This window comes from Microtus pennsylvanicus, chromosome 14 (genome assembly GCF_037038515.1).
Source record: "Microtus pennsylvanicus isolate mMicPen1 chromosome 14, mMicPen1.hap1, whole genome shotgun sequence".
In the NCBI taxonomy this organism is placed as follows: domain Eukaryota; kingdom Metazoa; phylum Chordata; class Mammalia; order Rodentia; family Cricetidae; genus Microtus; species Microtus pennsylvanicus.
In genome coordinates this window covers 13630906-13657995 of record NC_134592.1, presented here as the reverse complement: position 1 = coordinate 13657995, position 27090 = coordinate 13630906, and the positions used below count along the sequence as shown (strand labels likewise).

Here is a 27090-nt window from a genome sequence, read left to right as displayed (position 1 = left end):
CATCATCACCACCACCTGCTATGACACCCTGTCCCCCCCTCTCCATCATCAGCACCACCAGCTATGATACCCTGTTCCCCCATCACCACCACCAGCTATGGCACCCTGTCACCCCCATCACCACCACCAGCTATGACACCCTGCCCCCCCATCACCACCAGCTATGGCACCCTGTCCCCTCCATCATCACCACCAGCTATAGCACCCTGTCCCCCCATCACTACCACCAGCTATGACACCCTGCCCCCCCCACCAGCTCTGAAAGAGCAGTCAGTGCTCTTAACCTCTGAGCCATCTCTCCAGGCCTAGACTTTTTTTTTTAAGACAAGGTTTTACTCCATAGCCCAGGCTGGCCTGCAGATTACTACATAGCTTAGGCTGGTCTTGAACTCACAGTGATCCTCCTGCCTCTGTCTCTAAAGGGCTGGGATTACAAACATCACAGTCCACAGCTACATGACATGATCCTAAATGCACAAAAATTACAAATTAATTAGAATTTCTATCACATGGAATGGTATGAATGGATTTTATCAAATAAAAGGACAGGTTTGGGATGTTCTGACCTTAAACTGAGGTTTGTAGTACACACAAATTTCATTTGAGATCACTTCATAAATACTCATGAGGATCACCTAAAAAAGGTGACCATCAGAGTTTGGAGACAAGGCTCAGCCACCCTTCCAAAGGACCTAGGTTTGATTCCCAGCACCTACATAACGTCTGACAAGTGTCTGTAATTCTCCTTCAGGGATATACTGATGCCCTCTTCTGGCCTCTGTGGGTACCAGGCACACAGTGGTGCATAGGCACACACACAGGCAAAACATACACACACACACACACACACACACACACACAAATAAAATAAAAAATTTAGAAAGATGACCACCAGAGCCTCGGAGATAGCACAGTGGTTGAGAAAGTATACAACAATTGCAGAGGACCTGGGTTCAATTCCCAGCACCCACCTTAACTCCAGATTCAGGTGGACGTGTTGCCCTGGCCTCCTAGGGAACCTGTGCTCACAGCACATACCCACACAAGGGCATACACATAATCAAATCTATTTTCAACTTAAAAAAAAAGATAACCAGCATCCTTCAGTGCCTACACATGGGAGAAAGGACCTGTTGGACCCTTGGGAGGTAGGATCATGTCCTGTTGTCAGTAATCATGGAGCTGGGCTTGGTGGCACACTTCTTTAATCTTAGCATCTGGAGGGCAGAGCAAGTGGATCTCTGAGTTAATGGCCAGCCTGATCTACACAGTAAGCTCTAGGCTAGACAGGCATACAAAGGGAGATCCAGTCTCAAAAACTAAATAAAATAAATGATTAGGGAGAGATTGAAGTTGGTGAGATGGCTCAACATTGAGGCACTTACTTAACAAGCCTGAGGACCCGAGTTTGAATCCCGAAAAACCCAAACAAATGCTGGAGGGAGTGGTGGCCCAGCTGTAATTTCAGCTTCTGACGGTAGAGGTGGTAGCGGATTTTTAAAGCAAGCTAGCTAGCAAGGCTAACCACACCAGTGAGCTCCGGGTTCAGCGAGTAAGGTGAAAGGTCAATCGAGTGATTCCCAACACGGACCTTGGGTTCACACATGTGCATGCCCCAAACTGCAGGCTGAGCAGTGTTCTCCAGGGGAAGCAAGGTCAACCCTGAGTAAAGATTCTCCCAGCAACACCCGGGAGGCTAGAATGGTGAGGGGGGAACTGTTCTGATGTGTTGATGATGTCCTGTGTCTTGTGGGATGGTGGGTACTTTTCCCAGCAATCTTTACATTTTTCTCGGGAACGTAGGTATGTTTTTATAAGCAGAATAAAAACATATACAATGTGGCTGGCACCTGGCACCTTTTCACGCCTCTGTCTGCTCTGTGTGTCTGAGAATCCCTGGACACAGGAGCATCTCATGGACTGAGCTCAGTGGTCTCACAAAGCAGGGTTTATGAGCCAATCAAAGCCCCAGTGTTGAAGGACCCTGGCGGATGCTGCCAAATGCTCTCCCTGTAACTATTTCTCTCCAAACAGCCAACGTTTGTTTTATGCTCAACTGAAGGCGCAGAATTGTTAGTGTTACTGGTACAGCCAATCATGACAATTTCACCATCTTCAACCAGACACTGGGGTAAAGGATGGTCATGTGACCTGACCAACCAATGAAATGAAAGATTCCCAGGAAGGTGTTACTTCCTTGTTGGCAGTGAAAGTGATGATGGATGGAGGGACTCCTTGGGCTCCTGTACAGTTCCCATCAGTAACGAATACCACTTGCTCCTTGGCAGCTAAGTGGGGGCCAGAAAGGGACATGCCTTGGAGCTAGCAGAGCCTGTGTTTCAGATGACACTGTTGAGCCATTGAATTGGCCTGATCACATCTGTATTTAAAGTTTCCACTGGTCAGGCTATCACTAAAGACACAGTGAAGGCAATGACACTGGCAGAGCCATTAATACTCTGCCTATGGTGGAGTCCCCAAGGGAGACAAAATTGTGGTTTCAAGAAGATCCATGAGGGGCTGGAGAGATGGCTCAGTGGTTAAGAGCATTGCCTGCTCTTCCAAAGGTCCTGAGTTCAATTCCCGGCAACCACATGGTGGCTCACAACCATCTGGAATGAGGTCTGGTGCCCTCTTCTGGCCTGCAGACATACATACAGACAGAATATTGTATACATAATAAATAAATAAATAAATAAATATTTAAGAAGATCCATGAAAAGTCACACCAGGCTTTGGCTCTACCTGAGGACTAAGGATGACTTCTGTCCCTGAGAACAAGTGATGGCCCTTCCTGTACACTTGGCACTTGGCTGACACAGAGCAGTGAGTGGGACTCAGGTGTCTCGAGGACCCCCGTGTGCACTTGCCCCCGGGAGAGTAGCTGAGATGCCACCCCTTAGGCCAGCAGCCTCCTCAGCCCCACACTGGTTACCTCAATCTGGGGTAGAAAGGTGTGGATGGAGGGCAGGTCCGGCAGGCTGGTGGTGATGTCCAGGAGCCTCTGGGCCAGGGCCTTCCACAGCTGCAGGTCACTGAGGGGCCGCTGGAACCGCTGCCACAGCTCTGCCCTGGTCGCGTGGTGGAGCCTGGCGTTCTTTCCCTTCATACTGCCAGGGCAGCACAGGGCACAGATCCAGAGAGAAGAAAGTGAGATCAGCTCAGGGTAAGGCCTCTGCCCAGGCTGCCAGGGCAGGGAATGCCCTCCTTACACATGGGCTGCACCGAGTGTGTACAGGACACACACATAGGCCATAGGGGAGAACTGATAACCGCTGAGACAGAACAGCAGTAACCATGGGCCTAGAGTCTTCCTGAGCACAGACCCTTGGCTCCCTCAGGCCTGTAAGTGCTCAAGGAAATAAGATATGTGAGTATCCTCTGGTTCTGTAGCATCTGAAAATCTGGGAGTCTAGAGTAAGGCCTAGCAGCTGTGGGTTGTGTGCCTTAGCTGTCAATTCCTCTGAAGAATTAGCAACACAGTACAGTGCCCTTCACACTGCTCCAGGAACATTCATGATTCCAACACCCTTCACACTGCTCCCAGGAACATTCGTGATGCCAACGCCCTTCACACTGCTCCGGGAGCATTCATGATTTTAACACCCTTCACACTGCTCCTGGGAACATTCATGATCCCAACGCCCTTCACGTTGCTCCCAGGAACATTCATGATCCCAACGCCCTTTGCATTGCTCCCGGGAACATTCATGATTCCTGACCTAGCTCTTCTTCAGCATCCAGCACTATCCCAATTTTACAGATGTGAGACCTAGGAACAGCTGTGGGAGAGAGACACAGCAGATGAAGTTCCTCTGTCCAACTGAAGGAATCCCCCATAACCAGGCAGGGGTATAAGATGTACTATGGGGTGCTATTGGGATGGCTGAGCTATTTTTAGGATACCTTCTGAACAAAAATAGGTGAGCGCCCCAATGTGCAATGCTCTCTTCTGCAGTGGGAGGCCATGGCCCTGCTCTTTGCTGAGCCTGACTGTTCCCACAGGCAGAGAGGTAAGTAGAGGCAGTGTTGAAGATATGCTCTGATATTTAAGTCTCAGCATGGTCAGAGGCAGAGGAGTGGTGTTCACTTACATAGCAGCTCTCCTTATGACCCCGCATGGCAAAACCCTCCCAACAATCAGCCACTTAAGACCCAGCAGAGGTGGGCCTTTGACCCTCCTCTTCCCCCAGCCATGAAAAGCAAAGCTCATGCCTCTTGCTGGGAGTCAAATGCAAGAATGAGGAAAGGGCAGATTCTCTGCAGAGTGGAGATTGGCCATCCCCAGATAGCCCATCTTACACACACACACACACACACACACACACACACACACACACACACACACGGTGCCAAATATCCAGCACCCTTAGCCCCGCCCACCCTCAGTCCTGCCTGCCCTCTGCCTCCCTGGGTACCTTTGATATTCCTGAATGGCAGCCACCACACTGTCAGAGAGGGACTGTAGGTCGGGGAAGGCGACAAGCTCCTTTAGTTGAGTTTGTAGTCGGTCTACACGAGGCTCCTCTGAAGCCAGTGAAGCCTGGGTCCCCTGCAAGACATGACAACCAGGCACTGGTGAGGCCCCTTGGGGAATGACAGTGTGTGTGCAGAGGCTGAGTGGAGGCCGGGGACTGGCCAGGCTGGAGGAGCTGGTCACCAAGGGCATGGACTGGGGGGATCTCACCCTTAGGCTCAGCCCCTGCTCACTTCCCTGTAGCAGCCCGGTTATACATGACGTCATCTTCCTCACAGTGACACTGTGACAAATGCCAGCTTCATTCTACTCTAGCTGTTCCCATTGGATACAGGCTTTCCCATTGGTTCTGGGATTTTTTTTTTAATTTAAAATTTTTTTTTCCCACTCCCTCCCCTCCTTCCATTCTCTCCACCTTCCCTCCCCCAACCCCATCAACTCCCCAGAGAGACCAAGGCACATTGTTCCTAGGAAGGAACAAGGCTCTCCCCACTATATCCAGGGTGAACAAGATATCCATCCAAAGAGAATGGGTTCCAAGAACTTTAAGTCTTTGAAGAAAGAAATTGAAGAAGATACCAGAAAATGGAAAGATCTCCCATGTTCTTAGATACATAGGATAAACATAATAAAAACAAAAGCAATCAATAGATTCAATGCAATCCTCATCAAAATCCCAACACAATTCTTCACAGACCTTGAAAGAACAATACTCAATTTCATATAGAAAAACAAAAAACCAAGGATAGCCAAAACAATCCTGTACAATAAAGGAACTTCTGAAGGCATCACCATCCCTGACATCAAGCTCTATTACAGAGCTATAGTAATGAAAACAGCTTGGCATTGGCATAAAAACAGGCAGATTGACCAGTGAATTGAATCGAAGACCCGGATATTAATCCACACACCTATGAACACCTGATTTTTGACAAAGAAGCTAAAATTATACAGTGGGAAAAAAAACCATCTTCAACAAAATGGTTCTGGCATAACTGGATGTTAACATGTAGAAGAATGCAAATAGATCCATATCTATCCCCATGCACAAAACTCAAGTCTAAATGGATTAAAGACCTCAATGTAGATCTGACCACACTGGTTCTGGGATATCTTAAACTGCAGTTCAATCTTGGCACTAACAAAAAGAATGACGATGAAGAACAAAGCTCCAACAAGAGGGATTTAGAGAATGTAGACCATTGGAGAAAGGAGAGGAAGCCGCCTGAACCAGGGCAGTCTGGTCCCACAATCCCCACTCTCAACCACTGTAGCACACTGCAACTCAGAATGAAGCGAGTGGCCCTTGAGGATGCGTGGTCCCCTGTGTAGAAAGATCGGTGTGATCTGTCTTATAGGGAGGCTGGGTGAAAAAGCTCCCAAATGCATAAAGGTGGACGAGGACACCTTAGCACCTTAGCGCTGTGGTGGGGCAGGAGAGAGATCAGAGTGACTATTATCTTTTTAAGATAGTTCCTTTGACGCCCACCCACTTGAGGGGCTAGGGAAGGAACCTGGAGTCTCAGTCAAGCTAGGTAAGTTCTACTGCTGAGCCTCAGCACTGGCTTTGGACAGGTCCTTCAAATGCATCACGATATGAACGATAGAGTAAGGGTTGGGATCTTTAGCTAAAACCTGTCTGCAAGTCACACTTCCTGTGGTTCGAATGGTGCTGGCAGCAGTGCTGTGAGCTTTTGGGGGGGGGGTAGGGGATGGTCCTTAGGTCTTTGGATCCATAGGGCCTGCTTATCAGCTGGCTGGCCCTGCTTTCTGGCTTAAGAGGTGATGGTTTACTCTGCCATAGACTCTTCACCATGACTCGCTGTCCCCACCAGAGGTCCAAAGAAAGGCAACCAATGGATCTCAAATGGCACCTCCAGAACATGTGCCAAGACAAACCTTTGTTCCTCATAAGTCGGTTGCCTCTGCTGTTTTGTTACAGTAACATGGAGGTGACTAAGACTTCCTGAGTGGGTAGGAGTCCACACTGCCTTCCCGAAATGAGTGTCCTTGCCTGATCTTCCCAGACCCTGCCCTGTATTTTCCTCTCGTCATCTCTCCACTGCTAATCTCGCTGCTCCCTGGCCAGAACATCCATCCCTCATCCCAGTGCTGAGTAAGGAAAGGACTTCAAAGCCCAAGTCTGGGTGTCCTGTGTTCCTTGGGTCTTAATTAGTCACAAATTTACTGTGCTCCTTTAGGGATTGCAAGGGGAAAATATTTCAGGCATCCAATTCTTGGTCTGGAAAATGGAAATAAATACCTGCCTTCTAAATGACCCTTTCAGAGCATTCAGGTGTCAAAGGATAACACACTCACACCAGAGGGCATGCATAAAGCCAATTACAATTCTCCATCACAGAGTGATCCAAGTGGCAACCTGAGGCCCACTGCACCCCTGAACTTACCGAGAACAGCCTCCAGTGGGCCACCAGCTCATCCTCTGTGGCCGTCTTCACCGTGGGCTCCAAGCCCTCATGGGCCAACCTCTGAAGACTTTTCTTGAACTCTCCCAGCTCTGCCTCCAGCTGCATGATCTGCTGCCCACAGGCCCCCTTGGACTGGAGCAGGCCTTGCAGCCTCCCTTCCTCCTCCTTCCAGAGGACTCTCAGCTTCTCCAGGACCCCTCGCATCTCCTCCAGCTCCCCCGAGATCTTCTCTGCACCCAAAGGAGAGGTGTTCCGAATAACACCCTCAGCCTGCTCTTCCAACCTGTCCAAAGACTCCTCGCCCTTAGGGAAATCCTTGGCGATATCCTGTCCAGGGTGATGGAGAGACAGCAGGAAAACAAAGGTTAGCTGTGCTCTCAGGGCAGACCTGGGGATCATGCCAAGGGTGACTGCTCCAGGTAACGTGGACTTGTGGGATGTGAACTGTTTCCCGTCTCCACCAAGCCACTGAGTACTGGATGTCTCTGTCCGGTGTGCCTGTCTTCAACACTGTCTGGCATTTGCTAATGTTTCTTTAAAACAAATCAACTTGGGCTGGAGAGATGGCTCAGAGGTTAAGAGCACTGACTGCTCTTCCAGAGGTCCTGAGTTCAATTCCCAGCAACCACATGGTGGCTCATAGCCATCTATAATGAGATATGGTGCCCTCTTCTGGTGTGCAGGCATACATGGAAGGAATGTTGTATACATAATAAATAAATAAATCTAAAAAAAAGACCACAAAAAAAATCAACTTGAAGCTATCAGCAAGATATGCCGTGGGGCCACAGGAAATCAAGGGATACCGAGCCTCACTTTATGTGTGTGTCAATACCTATTTGGATTTCAGTTGCATGCAAATCTGTATCGATGTGTCTTATAGATACATGGAAAATGTGTATGTGGCTGATGTATCCCAGGTTGGCCTCAATATATACCTAAAAATAACTTTAAATTTATGATACTCAGAGTTCCCAGGTGCTGGCATTACAGATATGTATAGCCATGCCTGTTTCTTGTTTGTTTCTTAGTTGGTTGGTTTTTGGCTTTGGTTTTGGTTATAGTTTTTTGAGACAGCGATTCTCATTGTAGCCCTGGCTGTTCCAGAACTCACCCTGTAGACCAGAGTGGCATTAAGTTCACAGAGATCCTCCTGTCTCTGCTTCCTGAGTGCTGGGATTAAAGGCGTGCACCACCACTACCCAGCTCCATGCCTGGCTTTTGTTTCTGTATTGTGAATGGTACTGGCTTTCCCTCTTTACAACAGTGATTCAAGTTTTCTTTTCTCTCCTTTTTGAGTAAACAGGCTCTGATTATAGACATGTGCTCATCTTTATAGTTATCTTTCCCAGGCTGGCTTCCAAGTTTCCATGCTCCCACCTTAAGCCCCCAAGCATCAGGCTGATGGCTGTGCACCTCCACCTGACTCTTAGGTTTTCTTTCTCAATGTTCACCAACTTCTTCAAAGGCCAGTTGACTTTAATATAAATTAACACACCAAGCACATAGTGCAGGGAAAGCTGAGAAAGTGGCTCTTGAATTGCTGAAGATAACTTGCTGTCTGGTCTAAAGGGAACTGCAGTTCCCCAGACTCCAACAGACAGGGCAAACATCACGCAATGAGCTCAGCCTGGACCACAGCCCCTTACAGCCTGGCATCCTCACCATCCTCAGCTCTATCCAGTCTGCTAGCCATATCTGGTCCACTTCTTTCTCTTTCTGTCGTGGACACTGACAGATGCCTCTGGCTGTTCTCACTCTCAACAATCATACCATAGAGGAGTCAAGTCAACAGTTTCTTCACTGTACATCTTTTGCATACGTCTAGGGTAAAACCCTTGCATGCACTCACTAGATGCAGGATCTAGAGACTTCCTGATGGCCATGCAGTGTGAAAGGTGACATGGACCCACTTCTCCTGACCCTGCCCACAGCTCTTCATCGTGGCATGATTGGCATTTGAATGGGATGATTCTCCACTGTGGTGCTGCTCTGTCTACTGTAGTACAGTTGAAGCCCAGGCCTCCATTTTCTGGGAGCCAGGGGCAGTACCCGCTCAGACTGGTACTGAATAAAAATGGCTCCTGACTTGTCATGCACCCTGCACTGAGACCCATGAGTCTAGACCCGGCTCCTGGAATCCTATGGGTTCAAGTGTCCCATCAGTCAGCCACTACCCCAAATGTTTTGTACTGGGTCCCCCGGCACTCTTCCCAGGAGTCTGTGCTGTGCACTGTGGGCATCTGTGTCTGGTGTGAAAACTAATATTATCCCCATTTGTAACTTGTAGGGTCTCCCTCAGCCAGGGTTCGAGACGCCCTAGTGGGGACATTGTCCTGGTTGGGTCATAGTAGCGTACCTGCAGCACAGAGAGACGAAGCTCCGTAGTCAGCTGGCAGTTTCGCCCCAGGCAGCTGTGCACTTTCTCCACCACCGCCTTCAACCAGAGCTGGAACTCGTTCACATCCTCCCGGTACTGCTCATGCTCCTGGGCCACCTGGGTCAGGAGGTCCACCCTGTGCTGCAGGAAGAATTGCCTGCCATGAGGGTCCCCAGCCTGGCTAGGAGCCCATTGCTCTGGAGTCCCATACATGCCAGCACCTGGCCTAGCAACCCTACAGCTGGCATTCCATCCTGCCATGTCCAGGGAATGCCACTTGACTAGGGCATGGGTGTAACATCGACAACAGTAATGACCACAGAACGCTGCCCTTCTGAGCCCTTGTTCTCACCTTTGCCTTCACCCTTGCTTGTTGTGGGCATTGCTAAGAAAGTCCCATGCCAACTCTGGAAACTCCCCTGCCCATTCGTAAGGGGCTCTCAATTGTATCCCAGTTGACAGACAAAGACATTGAGGACCAGAGAGTGATATGCCCAAGGCCACCCAGCTAGGACAGTCAGAGATGTGGAGGGTCCAGGCTGTGCAAGGAAGGTGTAAAACCTAGAGAGGAAGCCATAAAGAACACCAGTAGAAGGCAGCATCCTTCCATGGTTTCCACTTCAGCTCCTGCCCTGACTTCCCTGGATGAGGGACACTGACCTGGAAGAGTAAGCCAAATGGACGTTCTCCTTCATTAGGAAGCTTTTGATCAGAGTTTATGTCACAGCAATAGAGGAGCAAAGGACGACAGAAGGGGCTTGCAGAGAAAGTCGAGGAAAGGATTGGGGGACTATTCACCACGCCACCTGTGTGGCTGGGCACCCATAAACCATAACCTACTTAACCCCCATTGGCCACAGAACTATGGGTATTAAATGGGTCACCCTCCTGAAAAGGTGCACCCTGGAGTCAGGAGGGCCTAGGACTCTCACAGGGCCCAAGCTGAGATCCAGACAGCAACCATGGCAGTAACTACACTCTCCATCCCCACATAGGGATGGGGGGGACCCTCAACCTGGGGGGACCCCAGGCTGTTTCTATCAAGCCAAAGGCTTGTGGCTTTGCCTGTCATGTGACTTCGACTGCCATTACTCACTCGGGAGCTACTTGCACATAAGCAGCCAGACAGTGGGGAAAATAAGCCCTGTTCTTATGAAACCTTCTGTTATGAAGCCTAGAACTTGAACTTCGTGTCATTTCTGTATGTCATGAAATGGCTTTGAAATTTTCCCTGTCCATTTAAATACCTAAGAGCTGCTCTTAGCCCAGTGCCAAGCAGCCCTACGAGAAACCAGACAGGGCAGCAGCCGAAGGTTGGTGATCTCAGCTCCTCGCTGTAGAAAAGGCCATATCTAAGGAAGGCCCAGAGCCCATGGGAAGCTGAGTCTCAAGTCCTCCACTACGGAGGGCAAGCAGGTGGGTTTGAAAACCTTCCCCAGCAGTCTGTGCACGGTTCCCCTCCTTTGAGACACTGTTCACCAACACTACTTAATAACTCATTAAACCTCAGCAGTAACTACAGCAAGCAGAAGAAAATCTCCCCATTTTAGAGATGCGGTAGCCAAGGCTTGAGATCAGGTTACTTAGAAGGAAAGGCTGAGAATCTCAAGATGAGGGCCACCTGCATCCCAAAGTAGAGCCTTGGTAGGGACCACTGCCTTCACAGATTGGTCTTCAACCTTCAAAAAGTGGCTGGAGCCTCTTCAGTTCCATCAATGGTCCCCAATTCCTGTGGTTTGCACACTTGGCTCCTCCAATCCCAGGAAAGTCCCAATAAGTCACAGCGGGTTACCAGGGACCTCAGAGGCTAATGCTGAAGGTGACAGATGAGGGTTGGAAAGGACCCCCCCATTAAATGAACTGTGTATAGCACTGCCTGTGTGAATAATGAGGTGCTGGCACCCAGAAAAGTCCAGAGTAAATAAAAGTCGGTGTGATGAGGAGCAGGCGCTGGCAAGGAGTGGCAGCAGGCAGGAATCCAGACTAGCTGAGTGCCAGGCACAGCCATTTCAAAGCCAGCTCAGCCAGGGGGAGGGTGTCAGGGCAAGGAGTGGCTGAGGGCTCCGCCTTCTCATTAAACCAAACAATTAAACCATCTGCAGCAAGCAGAGTTATCAGCCATGTCAAAACCCGAGCAATTAACAGGGTGGCTTGGATTTATGTCCCCAACAAAGGGCTGCAGAAAGTCTAGGACCCATGGCCTGATGCCAGGCAACCCTTCTCAGAGGCGGAAGAGGGAGGATGTTGCTGTTTGCCACTCGGAAGCAATGTTTCAAATCAAACAAGGAAGACACTCCTGGCACCAGCTGGCCTGCCTGCACTTCCCTTTTGATGCCTGGGGAAGACAGAAGCTGTTGCTCACCTCTGGACTGGGCCTAGAAGCTTTGCAGGGGTGGTCCCTGAAGCCAAAGGGGGTGGTCCTATCCTCACCCATATCAGAGGCTCACCACCTCACATGTGGGACATCTATAAAAACAGACTGGGGCTGTCAAGGCGGGTCAGCAAGATGCACAGCCAGGATGCACAGGGTAGAAAGAGAGAAAGCTAGAGAGGCAGCTCAGTAGTTCAGTGCGCCTGCTGCTCTTACACAGGATCCAAGTTTGCTTCCCACCACCCAAGTTAGGCAGCTCACGAGTGCCTGTAATTTCAGCTTCATAAGATCCAATACCCTTTTCCTCCTTACAAGAACACATACACACATCTGAGTGTGATGTCACGTGGGCCTCTGTGTTTTCCCAAGCCAGCTGGTTACTTAAACAGTCCCTCTAACTCCTCTGGGGTTCAAGAAGAGAGAATCAAGGGTTCACGGGCTTCATCCAGCAGTCAAAAGGTGAAATAACTTGCTTCTGCAGAATCCACTCCCCTCCCACCCTAACACCTCATTTCTATGTTGGGGTCAACCTACAGCTGTACCAGAAAGGCTCCCTGCTTCCCACCAACCTTGCTGGTCCCATCACGGAGGTCTCATGCCCCTATGCCCAGCTCCTCCGAGAATATCAAATCCTTTCTGTGCTAATGCTCTGAAGCAACCACACCGCAACCTACCCCCTCAACCCTACTGATGGACTCAGGTGTGGCGACTGCCGGGATGTATGTCTACGTTGGGAATCAAGAACTTCTGGCTCTTTCTATTGGGTCAGTGGTACCTGGCCTTTGGACATGGAAACCAACATTATTATAGAAACTCTTCCCCATAAATTGTGGGCATGAGAACCCCAAGAGACCCCAGCACTGAGGACAAGTGTATACCCTCCCACAGCACCAGCAGGAATGTGGGAAAGAGAGACGCATCCTTTGGAACTGCAGACACAGAAAGGGACACTTTGCTGCAGAAGTAGGACACCGTGACCACCAGCCTGAAGCACATAGTGCACCCAAGTCTTGGTTGCTGGGTCTGGGGCTCTTCCCTCAGGCTGTAAGAGGAATAATGACTTTCAAGCCCAAAAGAGCAGAGAGACAAAGCCCTAGAGAGCTGCCCTCACCTGCCACGGTGGGACCACGCACACACTTCTACAAATGCAAAGCAAGAAGGAAGCAGTTGCCTAAAATAAGTAAATAAATAGGCAACACGCAAAGCCAGCCATCTTGCAGAACATGGAACAAAGAGCCTAAGGCATCAATTGGGCTCAGCATTCAGTTTTTAAAAACACTCACAGCCGGGCATGATAGTGCACACCCTTCATCCCAGTGCTTAGAAGGCAGTAGGGTTGGAGGCCAACCTGGTCTACAGAGTGAGTCCCAGGCCAGCCAGAGCTACACAGTGATACCCTGTCTCCAAAACAAATAAATAAGCACACTCACTTCAGGAACCACCAAGCAAGCATGGTGACAGAGAAACAGGGACCATGAAGGTCAATTCCCAGGGTGCCTGGCTGGAGCAAACACAGAGATCTGCTAGGGTAGGTTCAGCCATGGGGATGGGTGCCATGCCCTGATGGAAGAGGCTCAGTAGGAAATTACAGAGGCACAAGGAAGCCCATCCGCCCATAGGAGACACAGTGACACCGAGTGCCCACCCCTGCAGCTTCCACTGTTAGACATTTATGCTTAATAACAGCGAGAACATAACCCCACTGCAGGAAAAGGACATTTTTATAAAGGAAAGAAGTAGGTAGACATACTAACAACCAATTAAGAAAAACAGAATTTCTAAAAGGTAATCATTTAACGTAGTAATTCAGTGAACCATTGCCAAAACGTGGCCAGGATAAGGCAAGAGGATGGGCAGGATTGGGATAAGAGCAAGAATACTAGTAGATAGGCTTAAAGGATGAAGGGGAGGAAGGGAAGTAGGGGGAAAGTAGGGAGGGTAGGAAGGACGGAGGATGAAGTGATGTGGGAAGGTCATTTGTCAATCTGTTTTTCATTGGTTAATCAATAAAGAAAACTGCTTGGTCTGATAGTCAGAAAATTAGGTAGGTGGAGTAGACAGAACAGAATGCTGGGAAGAAGGGAAGTTAGCCAGACGCTATGCCTCTCCTCTCTAGTCAGACATGATGAAGCTCTAGCCCAAGATGGACATACGCTAGAATCTTCCTGGTAAGACACCACCTCGTAGTGCTACACACATTATTAGAAATGGGTTAGTCAAGATGTGAGAGTTAGCCAGTAAGAGGCTAGAGCTAACAGGCCAAGCAGTATTTAAATAAATACAATTTGTGTTATTTAGAGGCATAAGCTAGCCAGGCGGCTGGGAGCCGGGTGGCGGAACGCAGCCCACAGCTCCTTCTACAATGAAGGGAAGCACAATCCTCCACTTTGTAGCATATTTACTAAGCATCTACACGAGTATGAAGCCCTAAGCAAGTCTGGGCATGGGGACAATGGGAGGAAGGATAGGTGGATGGGTAGGTGCAAGATTGGTCGATGGGTAACCAGGTGCTGGATGGGTGAGCAAGTGGACGGATACAGACAGTGAGTAGGTGGTGGGCAGGAAAATAGATGGACACGATTACTACATGAGAGGATGTCTTGATGGGGGACAGATGGGTGGGGTGGATGGCTAAGTGGTTGAAGAGACAAACAGACGAGTTAGTTAGGGAGCGCTAGACTGGTGAGTGAGGGACCAGATGGGTAGGAGAGATAGGAGAGTGGAGACTGACGGACGGGGTGGGTAGTAGGGAGTGAAAGGGAGGCTTGCAGACACACTGAGGAAGGGAGCAGACAGGCCAGGAGGCTGAGTGGGGAGTGGGTGGGGAGATAGACTGATGGAAGGTGGCTAATGAAAGAACGGCTGTGAGCATGCAGAAGAGCGATTGGTGGGAGATGGAGCCATCCACGACTTACCTGGGCTCTGGCCTTCACAGCGTCGTACTCAGCCTTCATCTTCTTCTGGGCATCTTCATCCACGCTGGGGTCCCCAATCCTGTTGAACAAGGAGCCCGCCTCCTCCAGCAGCCTGTCCAGCAGCATGGCCTGATTGTCCACATTGTGCAGCAATACCTGGGCGTGGCTCAGCTGCCACTGCTTCTCCTTCAGGCCCAGCTGCAGCTCCACAGGGGGCTCCAGAGCGACCACCATCTTCTGGAACCAGCGGTAGAACTCATCCTGGGCCAGCAGATACTCACTCCAGTGCAGCCACACCCACTCGATGCGACTGTGGAAGAGAAGGCCAGGCTGAGAGGCCTGCCCCTGGCCCCTGGGTGAGAGACCCCGCCACGGCCCCCTCCCAGATACTAGGGCCTGTGTTAGAGGGACATGAAGGTGCCTTCTCTGCACTGAGTCACACTCCAGATTCTAGACTCTCCTTTCCCATGAGACCTTGCAGTCTGTAAGTAATCTCTCACACGAGGCCAAGCCCAGATTCTATACGTACCCTCAGCCACCCACTGGGGAGATGAAGTTCAGGTGGCCCTGAGCCACCAGTACCCCAAATTCTGTCTCTGAACTCCTACTGGCAGTACACAAATCCTTCGCTCTGCCCACAGTGGTCCCAGGCCCTTAGCATATGCTACCTGGAAGCAATTAGAAGATTGCCCCAGGACTGTGCCTGACCTTAGGCAGAATACAACTATCTGCAAGCCAGTCAGTGGCCACCAAGTAGGGATAGAGGACTGAAGGTCTATGTGAATTCTCAGGGCAGCCCCGCCCCTTCATCTGCCCCACTGCCTGCCTCTCTAATGTGGAGATGGCCCTAGCTCTACAGTCAACATCAAGACATTTGTTTGTGATGTCAGAGAGGAAGGCTTGGAAGGCAGACAGCTGTTGGATCAGAGCTCTGGGGATCTGAACTCAGGTCCTCTTACTGGCAAAGCAAGCACTTTAGCCACTGAGCCATCTCCCTAGGCAGGGACAGGCCTTCATATGTTTGTCATGATGCAGAGGACACATACACAAACCCATTAGGTCTGCTGGCACAAATATTCAAGTTTCTCATGTCTGCCCATCATCACCATTATGCTTGCGTGGGATTAGAAAGAGGCCCTGGCCTGAATCTGAAGAGCACATGCTGTTCCCAGGACCCTAAGCCTGAAGAGGTGTCTCTCTAACAGGGGTCCCACGACAATACGGTACTGGACAAGGAGGGTCACCAGCACCTGAGCATGTAGCGGTGAGGTCCCCTGACCATCCCTACCTGTGGCAGTGAGTCATGTAGGTGACCGTCTCCTCCCACTGGGACTTGATATCCTTCAGCTGGGCCAGGATCTCGGGCTTCTGGCCCTCCTGGCAGGTAGCCAGGAGGGCCTCAGCTGCCCGCAGGACCAGTTCCACCTTCATGCATCCCTCGGGTTCCAGCTGGCAGATTTTCTGTAGGTATGACAGCAGTTTCCCAGGGTTAGACCCAACATCACGGGCACAGGCACTGGCCCTGCACCAAGAGCTGGGATTTTGAGGCTAGAGTCGCTGCAGCTCGGCTAAAGGCCATACGCTCCTCTGTGTGTCCCTGAGCAAACTGCTAAGGGCTTGGGGAAGGGAGAGGGAGCTCTGGAGGTTAGCCCTGCCCTTTCCCACTGCCTGCATCCAGCTTCCAACTCAGAGAAAGTTCACTCTCTCCTGGGATACTTTCCACATCCTGGACCATAGTATGAGTAGATCAACCTCTCGGACTTTAACTCAGAAGAAAACAAGGCTAGGCGCGTGCATCACCATGTGCGTGGCCGTGAGGTGACACCCTCAAGTCTGCTGTGAGACTCTGTTGTGGTCCCCACCCAGCCAAGCTCAAGAGGAGTCAGTCATACTGTTTTGCTCTTTACTACAAGGTCCTGCTCCCACGGGTGGCAGGAATTCTACAGTCCATTCCTGATGGGTGACTCACTCAACACCACAGAGCCTTGCCCATGTCCGGCCAATCTGGTCTGTCTCTCTCAGTCTGTGCCCTCATCTCTGTCTCTTTAACTTTATTTAGTGTGTGTGTGTGTGTGTGTGTGTGTGTGTGTTTCTGTGTGTTTCTGTGTGTGTCTGTGTGTGTGTATGAGTGCGGGTACATATATGTCATGGTACATATGTACCATGGGAGGCTCTGTTCTCTCCTATTTTGGGCCCTGGGACTCAGTCAGATTCATGTAGCCAGATGTATGCCAACTTAGCGAAACCTAGACTCATCTGAGGAGGTCTCAATTAAGACGTCTTCTGGATCAGACTGGCCTGCAGCGATGCCTGTGAAGGCATTGTCCTGATTGTTGATTACCCATTGTGGGCGGCACCATCCCTAAGCAGGTGGGCCTCGGCTATAAGAGAGAGAGAGGCAAAAGAGAGAGACTGAGAGCAAATTGTTCCTCCGTGTTTTTTCCTTCAAGCTTGATGCCCAGACTCAATTTCCTTCAGTGATGGATTATGACCCGGAAGTAAGTCAAATAATCCCTTTCTGCTCCACTTTTGGTTACCATGTTTATCACAGCCACGGAACAAACCTCGAACACACAGTAAGCCCCTCGACCCTTTTGATAAACCTTGCCAGTCCTGTACCCCATCATCATCTTTCAGGGGTACACCTCCTCATAGATGTCCTGCATTCCTTTTATCCCCTGAGACAGGGTTTCTCTGTGTAGCCCTGGCTATCCTCCTGGAACTCATGTGTAGACCAGGCTGACCTCCAACCCACAGAGATCCACCTGCCTCTGCCTCCTGAGTGCTGGGATTAAGGGAGTGCGCCACCGCTGCCTGGTGATGCCCCCACATCTTGAATCTCATCCTGCCTTCAGCTGTCTGAGGGTGCGCATGAGGCACAGCAGGCAGGGAACCTCAGCTACTGTCGCTATTGTTATTATTCCGTCTCACAGACATAAGTCTGACCTCCTGATCAGGTGGCAGGACCAATTCCAGGGCCATTGATGGACTCAAGGGTCACTCTAGAGTGACCTTTGCCATGTGGCTTTTGCACATCAGACCTATGACAGGCAAGAAGGTAGCAATGTCAACACCAGGGCTGCAGTAAGTCACACGCTAGCGTGCTGCCTGGCCTTCACGGTGCTGGCCGTCAATAACTATCCGCTATTATTACATTTTAAAGTATTTATTATGTATTAGTGTTTTGGGCACCAGATCTCATTATAGATGGGTGTGAGCCACCATGTGGTTGCTGGGAATTGAACTCAGGACCTCCGGAACAGCAGTCAGTTCTCTTAACCTCTGAGCCATCTCTCCAGCCCTATTATTACATTTTTTGCAGATAATAGAATCTCTTCCTTTTTTTTCTCTTTGATTGCCACCTACCTACTTGGCCTAACCTCAAGTCTTTCTTTGATTTAGGTCCTGGGCTGCCTGGTTGTCTCCGCCCCTTCTAAGTGGATGGAGAAGGAAGGGCTCCCGACACTCAAATGCAGCTTCTCTGACAGTATATGACAGTCAGGCAGATCACATGACTATCCTATGCATCCCTTCCACTTCAATACAGAAACCCCTGCTATGTCCAACTGATGTGGGATTCCCCTCTGTATGCTGTGAACATGTGTTATTACCATTGCTTAATAAAGAAGCTGCTTTGACCTAAAGCAGGGCAGAATATAGCGAGGCGGGAAATTCAAACAGAGATACAGGGAGAAAGAAGGCGGAGTTGGGGAGATGCCAGCAGCTGCTGAAAGAGTAAGATGCCAGAACATTACCAGTAAGCCACAGGGCACAGGGTGGTAATTTCTATGTAGAGCTAGCCAGTAAGAGGACTGAGCCATCAGCCAAACCGTTTGTAATTAATATTGAGCCTCAGAGTGGTTATTCGGGAACTGGCAGGCAGGAGAGGAACCTCCAGTTACATCCAACTTACACACTGTTGCTAAGCATATTGACAAAACTGCTACATAATTAGACAGACCCTCCTCCAACACATGTGGACAGTTCCCACCCCTCTTTTCTGCGTCATATGATAAACGTTAGCCAGGATGTCAGCGGTGTGTAATGCGGAGACTTCCCACTCCCACACGCTATCAGAGTTCCCTCCTGTTTCCCCTGTCTCTTTGAGGGACCAGGTCAGGAGAAGCACTGGGAGCATCCTTACAAGAGAGAAGAAGTTTCCTTTGTTCTATGGGGTGGTAAGATGTGGTGAGCCACCCTCTCTGGTCCTCCACACAAGGACCTGTGTCCCACTCAGTAACAACCAGCGGTGAGGAAGGCAGCAATACCTCCGTGACCACGGTAGACTGAAGACGCAAGAGCCACTTGCAGAGTGTTCTAGACTGAGCATTCAGCATGCGGGATGCCGCCCACCACCAGGAACGGGGTCCTGCGGTATGGCTGGGGATGAATCTTTTGCTGGCCGGAGATCTGATCTGACTAAGAATAACTAGTAGACGCTGTCTCTCATACCCAGATGTATGAAGGAGACGCCACAGTCCTCACACCTGCAAAATGGATGTGTTTCTCTCTCCAGTTTTACAGCTAAGAATGTTGAGGGTCCACAGACGCCGGGGGCTTTGGGTAGAGACTACAGCAGCCAGGGAGGCTTCTAGGTCCCTGAGTCTCACTGGGCTCTGCTGGCCTCTGCAAACCAAGAGACCCCTTAACTTGGGGGAAGAAGTAAAATTCAGCGTTGCAGGGCACACTCCCTAAGGGGTGTGCCTATGCCTGTGAGGTGGCCAGCACAAAGCTCTCCTTCCCCCAAAGCTAAGCACCCTACTGGGTGAGCTTGCCTTTGTCCACCTGATCTCCCATGGGAGGGGTACAGGCTGGACTTGGAGAGAGATGAAAACACCGAGACCCTCCACTCCTCCCAAGCATGGAATCTTGATGTGTCCTTGAAAGGGCAAAAGAGCTGACAGGTCCCAGAGGAGACAGAACCCTAAGCCACCTCCCTTCCCCAGACCTACAGGCTTGTCCCTACCTGTCATCAAACCAGAAGAGATATTTGCTGTGCCCGAGGCCAGGAGAGGCTGAGAGCCACAGCAGAGAAGGGAGAGGGAAGAACAGAGATGAAGAATTGGTCCCTCCTGCCATACCCACCCTGCCATGGCATGGGGGCTCCCTTCTGTAGCTTTTGCTCAGCCTAAGGACCCTCACCAGCAAGCGGGGATCTCAGGGAAGTTTAGCAAAACAGAAGCATCAATGTCACTTTGCTGGGTTGGGGCAGTTGGTGACAAGGATGGGAGCCAATTAGATGGAGAGAAGGAGGCAGCAAAAGCGAGGACAATCCTAGTCAAAGGCTTCCCTCAACCCAGCCAACGCCAGCTGACCATGGGCTAGGCATGGCGCTGGGCAGTGTGGCCCATTCTGGGATTTCCGGGCAGGACAGAGGGAAGGCTGCCGAGAATCCAGACACTGGTGCAAAAAGAACCACCTGGGAGCTCAAAGAAGAACTGGGAAAAATCCAAAAGGGCTTCTTGGAGGAGGCAGCGTTGATGCCACACGTAGAAATGGTGCCCACAATTGGAAAGGCGGAGAGGTGAAAGTGGAGAAGCAAGATAGAACTCGGGGTGCACACACCCAGCTTCTGGAGGTCAGACCGCAACGAAGGCTGAGGCGCTCCTGATAGGGAAGAGGCCTAGAAGCCGCTGAGAGATCTGAGGATGGGACTCAAGGACAGACCCCAGAAGGCTGGAAACCAGAGAGTGAGGAGAACGAGACACAGACATTTGGGAGAAAATTGGGAGCCCTGTGACCACAAGTATGGCCTGTGTCCCAGTGTCCTAACCCATAGGAAGCAGATGGTTCTCCCACTACCATGGCTGGGCCCTTTCACACACACACACACACACACACACACACACACACACACACACACACACACACACACACACGACCTGAACACACAAGCATATGAACACAGACGCGCACACACACACACACACCAGTCTAGAAAACAGTTCTTCCTATGTCCCTTTTGGCCCTTAATCGCAACCTGCCAGCCTGCCAGCAGGTGCAGGGTTTCACGTGACAGGCAGCTGAGGAAGGGCAGGGGAGGACAGCGGTGCTGATGGACAGCGATGGGCAGGAGGGCACCAGGAAGCCAGTATTCATTTCATATGCTCACTCATGCCAACTGATGGGTTTTCTGAGGAGACGCAGTTCGTGGGCAAAGGCTCAGTGACAGGAAGTAGAGGAGGGCATTGGTTTGGGAGGGGTAACAACAATGGGGGTCTTAGGGAGGATTTCTGGGGTAACAAGGGGGGTCTTAGATGGAGGATTTCTGGGGTAACAACACGGGGGGTCTTAGACAGGGAAGATTTCTGGGGTAACAACACGGGGGGGTCTTAGATAGGGAGGATTGCTGGGGTAAGAAGGGAGGATCTTAGACAGGGAGGATTTCTGGGGTAACAACAAGGGGGTCTTAGACAGGGAGGATTGCTGGGGTAACAACACGGGGGGGGTCTTAGACAGGGAGGATTTCTAACACTGGGGGAGGCTTAGTTTTCCTTTGGTAGACAATGGGAGCCACAGAGAGTTTAAGAGGAAACCAACAAAAGGCTCTTGAAGGTCAGCCTCAACTGTCATCGTGGCTGCTTTGAGAGCCACCTGGGAGACTAGCAAAGCACACCTCTGAGGGTGTCTGTGAGGGCTCTGGCCAAATCAACACATGTGTGCCTGTGTATGGATGCTACATGTGTATCCACAGGGGCCGAAAGAGTTTCTGATCCCCTGGAGCTGGGGTTACAGGCTGTTATAAGCTGCCAACATGGGTGCTGGGAATTGAACTCAGGTCCTCGGAAAGAATGGCAAGTACCCTTAACTGCTGAGCCATCTCTCCAGACTCCTCTCACTTTTTAAATAATTTCTTTTGTCTTTAGTTATGTGTACATGTGTCTGTGTGAGGGTCCGTGTGAGCGCAGGTGCCTACAGAGACCAGAAGACAACAGATCCCCTACAGCTAGCGTACAGGTGGCTGTGGGCTACCCGACAGGAATGCTGGGAACTGAACTCTAAACCTCTGCAAGAGTGGGATGACGTACTTAGAGCTCAGGCATCTCTCCAGCCTCCAACCAGCGGTTTGTAATTGCTCGCTACCTAGGGCAGAAGTGAGCCAATGCATGCCCAACAGAAGCCTTGGATTTGAGGGGTGGGTAATGGGCAGCGGCAAGTCTGAGCCAACAGGGGTAGGTGACCCTCCTGGATGTGAGGATGCCCACCCTGGTCTGGAAAGAGGAGTGTCTTATGACAGTCGTATGGACAAGCAACCGGGTCATCTTGTAGAACTTTCTGGAAGATCAGAACTTCGGTCTCAGTCCCAAACTACTCAGAATGTATATTTAAGCAAAATGATCAGGACATCTAAACCCAGGTCAGGGTGTGAACAACTCGATAGTCCCTCAGCTAGAGCAGAAGGGAGGCAGCCAATCCCACAGCGCCAGCGAAGCCGGATCACTGCCTACCTCCGTCTCACGCAATCGTGCTTCCAGGGCGGCTCGGGGCCCCTGTGTGTTGTCATTGAGCTGGAGCTGTTCCTGCACCACCTTCATCCAGGCCTGGGCATCCTCCACACTTCTGTCAAAGTCCTCCTGGGGCCGCTGCGTCATGGCACCTGAGAACACTGGGAAAGCCCACACGAGGTCAGAGCTATGGAGAGACCCCAGGCAGCAGACACAGCATATCAGTAACCCCCCCCCATTATTCCCCCCCATTTGACACAGCTGTCAATCTTAAAGCGCCCAGAGCTTGAAATGGGCAGGGAGAAAGCAGGTATAGCCTCTGCTGGGTGAGCAGTCGGCTGGTAGAGACATTCCCTTGTCACAAAGTTTCCTGTCCCATTCTTTAGCTTGGGAGCAAGGTGGCTCCTACCTACATTCTCAGGCCCTCCACAAAAGACTCTCAAAGCTCACAGGCAGAGAAGGTGAAACCCGAAACGAGACTGATTTGAATGAATCCAAAGCTTCAACTGAAAGAACATTGCCTCTGGCATCAGCAGAACGCACAGAAACCCAGAACACTCCTGAAATCCAAATGGCAAGGAGATGACTGTGTGGGCTTAGATTGTCCCTACTTCACACCAGCTTGGGACTCCAGCAATTCTTGTTTGTGTCCCTCTGTGGTGATGGTGGTGGGGGGTCCTCACAGACACAGACAAGCAGCTGACCCAGCCCGTCTGATAAAGCCCACCTGTTCCTTAGCGACACCTGCCAGCTGGGGCAAACCGCCCACCCACACCAATCCCCTCGGCTAGGTGGCTCCTAACCTCCTCCTGCACCGTGAACACAAAGCCTCAGAATTTCTCATCCAGTGTTTGTAAAATCCCATTAAGCGGGGACAAAAACGCTTTTTTGCATTCCGGATCTAGGTGTCAGCCGACAGCGACTATGCCTTGCTTTGGATGAAGGTTATTTACCTCCACATTCCATGGCAAGGGATTGGTTCTGACTTATCTGCCAGTCTCCCATGATGCCTTGCACAGAAATCCCAAGGTTCCTGGAAGAAGCCACCCAGAATGGGCACCCACGATAACACGCAACACCTCCCCACACCATTTTCTCGTTGTTCTGTTTTATTGCGAATGCTGGGGATGGAACACAGGACTGTGCACCTGCTAAAGAAACTCCCTCCCATGGAGCTGTATCCCAGCCATGCTGCTATTTAAGGTGGCATGAGAGTATAAGGTGCCCATAGGCAGGCATTGGCTGCTCTGGCAAAAGGACCTGAGTTCAGTTCCCAGAACCTACATGGTGGCTCACAACTGCCAGCTCCAGGGGTGTCTGGTTCCCTCTTCTGGCCTACACAGGTACTACATGCATATACATACATAGGCAGAAAAAAAATCTTTAAAAAAAAAATCAACACTAAAAAGAAAAAAATAAACATCACTCATATAAAAAGGTTAGGGACTCTCCATTACTGAGCCCATGTGACTAAGTTAGAGTTGAGGGTGTGTAGAAGTGGCCCAGCCCCTCAAAGTCCTGACATTTCTCCCATGCAGAGAGCCACCATGACCTCAGAAATTACTTGGCAAAGGGCACTATTCATGCCAAGATCACCACTGAAAGATTTCCCCACTTCTCTTTTATTTGTTTGTTTGTTTGTTTGTTTGTTTGTTTTCAAGACAGGGTTTCTCTGTATAGCATTGGTGCCTGTCCTGGAACTAGCTCTTGTAGACCAGGCTGGCCTAGAACTCACAGAGATCAGCCTGCCTCTGCCTCTTGAGTGATGGAATTAAAGGCGTGCGCCACCATCGCTCAACCCTTTTATTTATCTTTTTAAGTTATTCATATGTATGCATGTCTGTGCGTGTGCGTGTGAACATGGGTGCCTGAAGAGGCCAAAGGTGTCAGCTCCTTTGGAGCTGGAATTATGGGTGTTGGGAATTCCCATGGGTGCTGGGAATCGATCTCAGGTCCTCTGGAAGAGCCGTGCTTCTAACTGCTGACACATCTCTCTAGTCCATCCTTTCCTTATTTTCAACCTCACAAAATTTTGTGAACATTTTCAGGAAAGAGCAACCATCATTTTATGATTAAAAAAATAAGCAAAACCTTTTCCGAACATGACTGAATCACTCAAAAAGCCTTGGCTGGAAATCTGGCTGGCCTCAATCCCCATGGCACTGGGTGGAGGAATTTGTGGCAGACAAAGAGACACAGACAAAGGCCAGGCTAGCAGTGCGGGGCCAAAGGACATGGGCATGGGTGGGTGGTGCAGAACAGGCCGCATGCTAGGAGTGGCTGCTGCCCATTCAGGGCTCAGCCCCAATGTGTTGCTTTTCTTTTAGCGCTGTTTTGACATTTTTCTAGAAACTTAATACACACCTGCAGCCACTCCCTGTCTCTCGGGGCTTCTTTTGAAGGCGTCTTCACATGTGCTAGCCTAGACATTGGTTCTTTGCGGCTCTGAACGGCTGTCTAGTAGCTGGTCTTGTCTAACTTCCAAGAATTCTGCTTTTATTTTTACGAAGCCAGGAATGCAGGGACAGAAAATCATCCCCAGCTCCTCAGAGGACAGGAGTCCTTTGACCAGCAGAGCGGTGGGTCTAGCGGAGCCCTTCCAAGGGCTGTGCGGACAAAGCAAAGCATGCCAGCCTGGCAACCTGGTAATGTACCTCTCAGCAGGCAGGGCTCAACCCAGCCTCAGGGGGCACTCACATTGGCTGGTGAGAATGCTGGTGGAGTTCGGGAGATCGGAACCTCTTGGACAAAGCTGCCCCACCCAGGAATTTAATTAACACAGCACCCAGCCCACCTGGGTGGTAGCCCCAGCAGTAAAGAAATAGACACAGTCCAGGCAGAGATCAGGAGAGACAGCTGCCCACAGCTGCCCACAGAGCATGTGTGCCTGCGGGAGGGTAAGCTCCTTCCCCATGCAAAGAATTGAAGGAAACCAACCACAGTACGACTCAGTTACCAAACATGGAAAATCATATTTGGGAGGGACGGACACACACACACACACACACACTTGTACACACACACACTACTCCTATTACTACTACATTAACACAGTATATTACATGACCTAACCATGGATCTGATACCTCCTGCAACTGAAATAATATTGGACATAAACAACACTTGGAGACATGTGTGACAGCTGCACTGTTAACTAAAAATACACGTGAGAGAATGCCAGGCCCCGCGAATAGCAGGGGTCTTCACTGCTGCCTGTGTGCACAGAGGAAAGCCAGCTGCTCAGGGTCAAGTTGAGGTAAGGGTGGAGTCAGCGTCCCGTCTAAGATCACACGATTCTGAGTTCTACCCAGGGGCCTTATCAGTACAAAGACCCTTAGGGGACAGCCTGAAGTTTAGCTAATGGGAGGAGACTATCTCTGCAAGCAAGTGTAAGAAGTTGGCAGCTTAAGCCAGGTGGTGGTGGTGCACGCCTTTAATCCCAGCACTAGGGAGGCAGAGATGGGTGGATGTCTGTGAGTTCAAGGCCAGTCTGGTCTACAGAGCTAGTTCCAGAAGAGGCTACAATGCTACAGAGAAACCCTGTCTTGAACCCCCCCCCAAAAAAAAAGAGAAAAGAAGAGGAAGAGGAGGAGGAGAAAGAGGAGGAGGAAGAAGAAGAAGGAAGAAGAAAAAGAAAGAAGAAGAAAGCTGAAAAAGCAAACAGCAAACAAAGGCTGGAGAGATGGCTGAGGGGTTAAGAGCACTTACTGCTCTAGTAAAGAACCCAGGTTTGGTTCCCAGCACCAACAGAGCAGCTAGGAACTTAGCAGTTCATAACTATCTGTAACTAGTTCCAGGGGATCCGATGCTTTGTGTGGTCTCTATGGGCACCAAACACAAACACAGTGCACACACAAATGCACATACGTGCAGGACAGGCAGTCACTTGTACACTCTCCTGGCGGTCAACTTGACAACATCTAGAATTAACCAAGACAGGGTAAACCTGTGTTCTGAAGTTGGAAAGACCCACTTTTAATCAAGATCTTTTGAGGTGGGAAAACCCACCTTTAATCTGGGCCACATCTGCTGAAACAAAGGACACAGAAGAAGGAAGCTCTCTCTGCCTGCTTGCCCTCACTCTCACTGGCAAGTCCATTCCTTCACTGCATTAGGGCCTACCTTCTTTGGGATTTCAGTACACACTGAAGATCAGCTGAGAGTCCAGCCTCATGGGCTGAATAACTACTGGATTCTTGTACTTACTGTTGGTAGCCAACAGTTGTTGAACTGGCCAGATCACAGCCTGTAAGTCACTCTTAATAAATCGTGTGTGTGTGTGTGTAAATATATATGTATGGGATTATATAAATATTAAACATATATTAATATATATGCCTTAACCTCCCAAGTGGAATAGTATTTTTAAAAGAAACTGTGCTCACTATAACCTGTTGGACATTTTATGAAAAACTAGAAGGAGCTTGAAGGTCTCAAACATGAATACAGCAAGCGGAAGGGCACTGAGCACAACAGATGATGCTGAGCACAGGAGAGGGATGCTAGGACAGGAGAGGGACCCTGGGCACAGAAGAAGGATTCTGGGCACAGGAGAGAAATAATGGGCACAAGAGAGGAACTCTGGGCACAGGAGAGGGACACTGGGCACAGGAGAGGGACACTGGGCACAGGAGGGGGACACTGGGCACAGGAGAGGGACACTGGGCACAGGAGAGGGACGCTGGGCACAGGAGAGGGACGCTGGGCACAGGAGAGGGACGCTGGGCACAGGAGAGGGACGCTGGGCACAGGAGAGGGACACTGGGCACAGGAGAGGGACACTGGGCACAGGAGAGGGACACTGGGCACAGGAGGGGGACATTGGGCACAGGAGAGGGACATTGGGCACAGGAGAGGGACGCTGGGCACAGGAGAGGGACGCTGGGCACAGGAGAGGGACGCTGGGCACAGGAGAGGGACGCTGGACACAGGAGAGGGACGCTGGGCACAGGAGAGGGACGCTGGGCACAGGAGAGGGACGCTGGGCACAGGAGAGGGACGCTGGGCACAGGAGAGGGACACTGGGCACAGGAGGGGGACACTGGGCATAGGAGGGGGACACTGGGCACAGGA

The 27090-nt window shown here is 50.5% G+C and overlaps 1 protein-coding gene across 4 annotated transcripts in view; it reads right to left on the bottom strand.

The window, feature by feature from the left end:
- Positions 1 to 27090, bottom strand: part of Syne3 (spectrin repeat containing nuclear envelope family member 3) — an 88690-nt gene that overhangs the window by 31014 nt on the left and 30586 nt on the right. For all 4 annotated transcript variants that reach the window (XM_075947449.1, XM_075947450.1, XM_075947448.1 and 1 more), the window contains 7 exons: positions 22021 to 22178; positions 15861 to 16033; positions 14573 to 14882; positions 9266 to 9427; positions 6886 to 7233; positions 4419 to 4552; positions 2936 to 3110 (listed from right to left, as the gene is read on the bottom strand). In XM_075947449.1, the coding sequence (XP_075803564.1) occupies positions 2936 to 3110; positions 4419 to 4552; positions 6886 to 7233; positions 9266 to 9427; positions 14573 to 14882; positions 15861 to 16033; positions 22021 to 22164 (1446 nt within the window). In that variant the 5' untranslated portion in view covers positions 22165 to 22178. The remainder of the gene's footprint in view (positions 1 to 2935; positions 3111 to 4418; positions 4553 to 6885; positions 7234 to 9265; positions 9428 to 14572; positions 14883 to 15860; positions 16034 to 22020; positions 22179 to 27090) is intronic.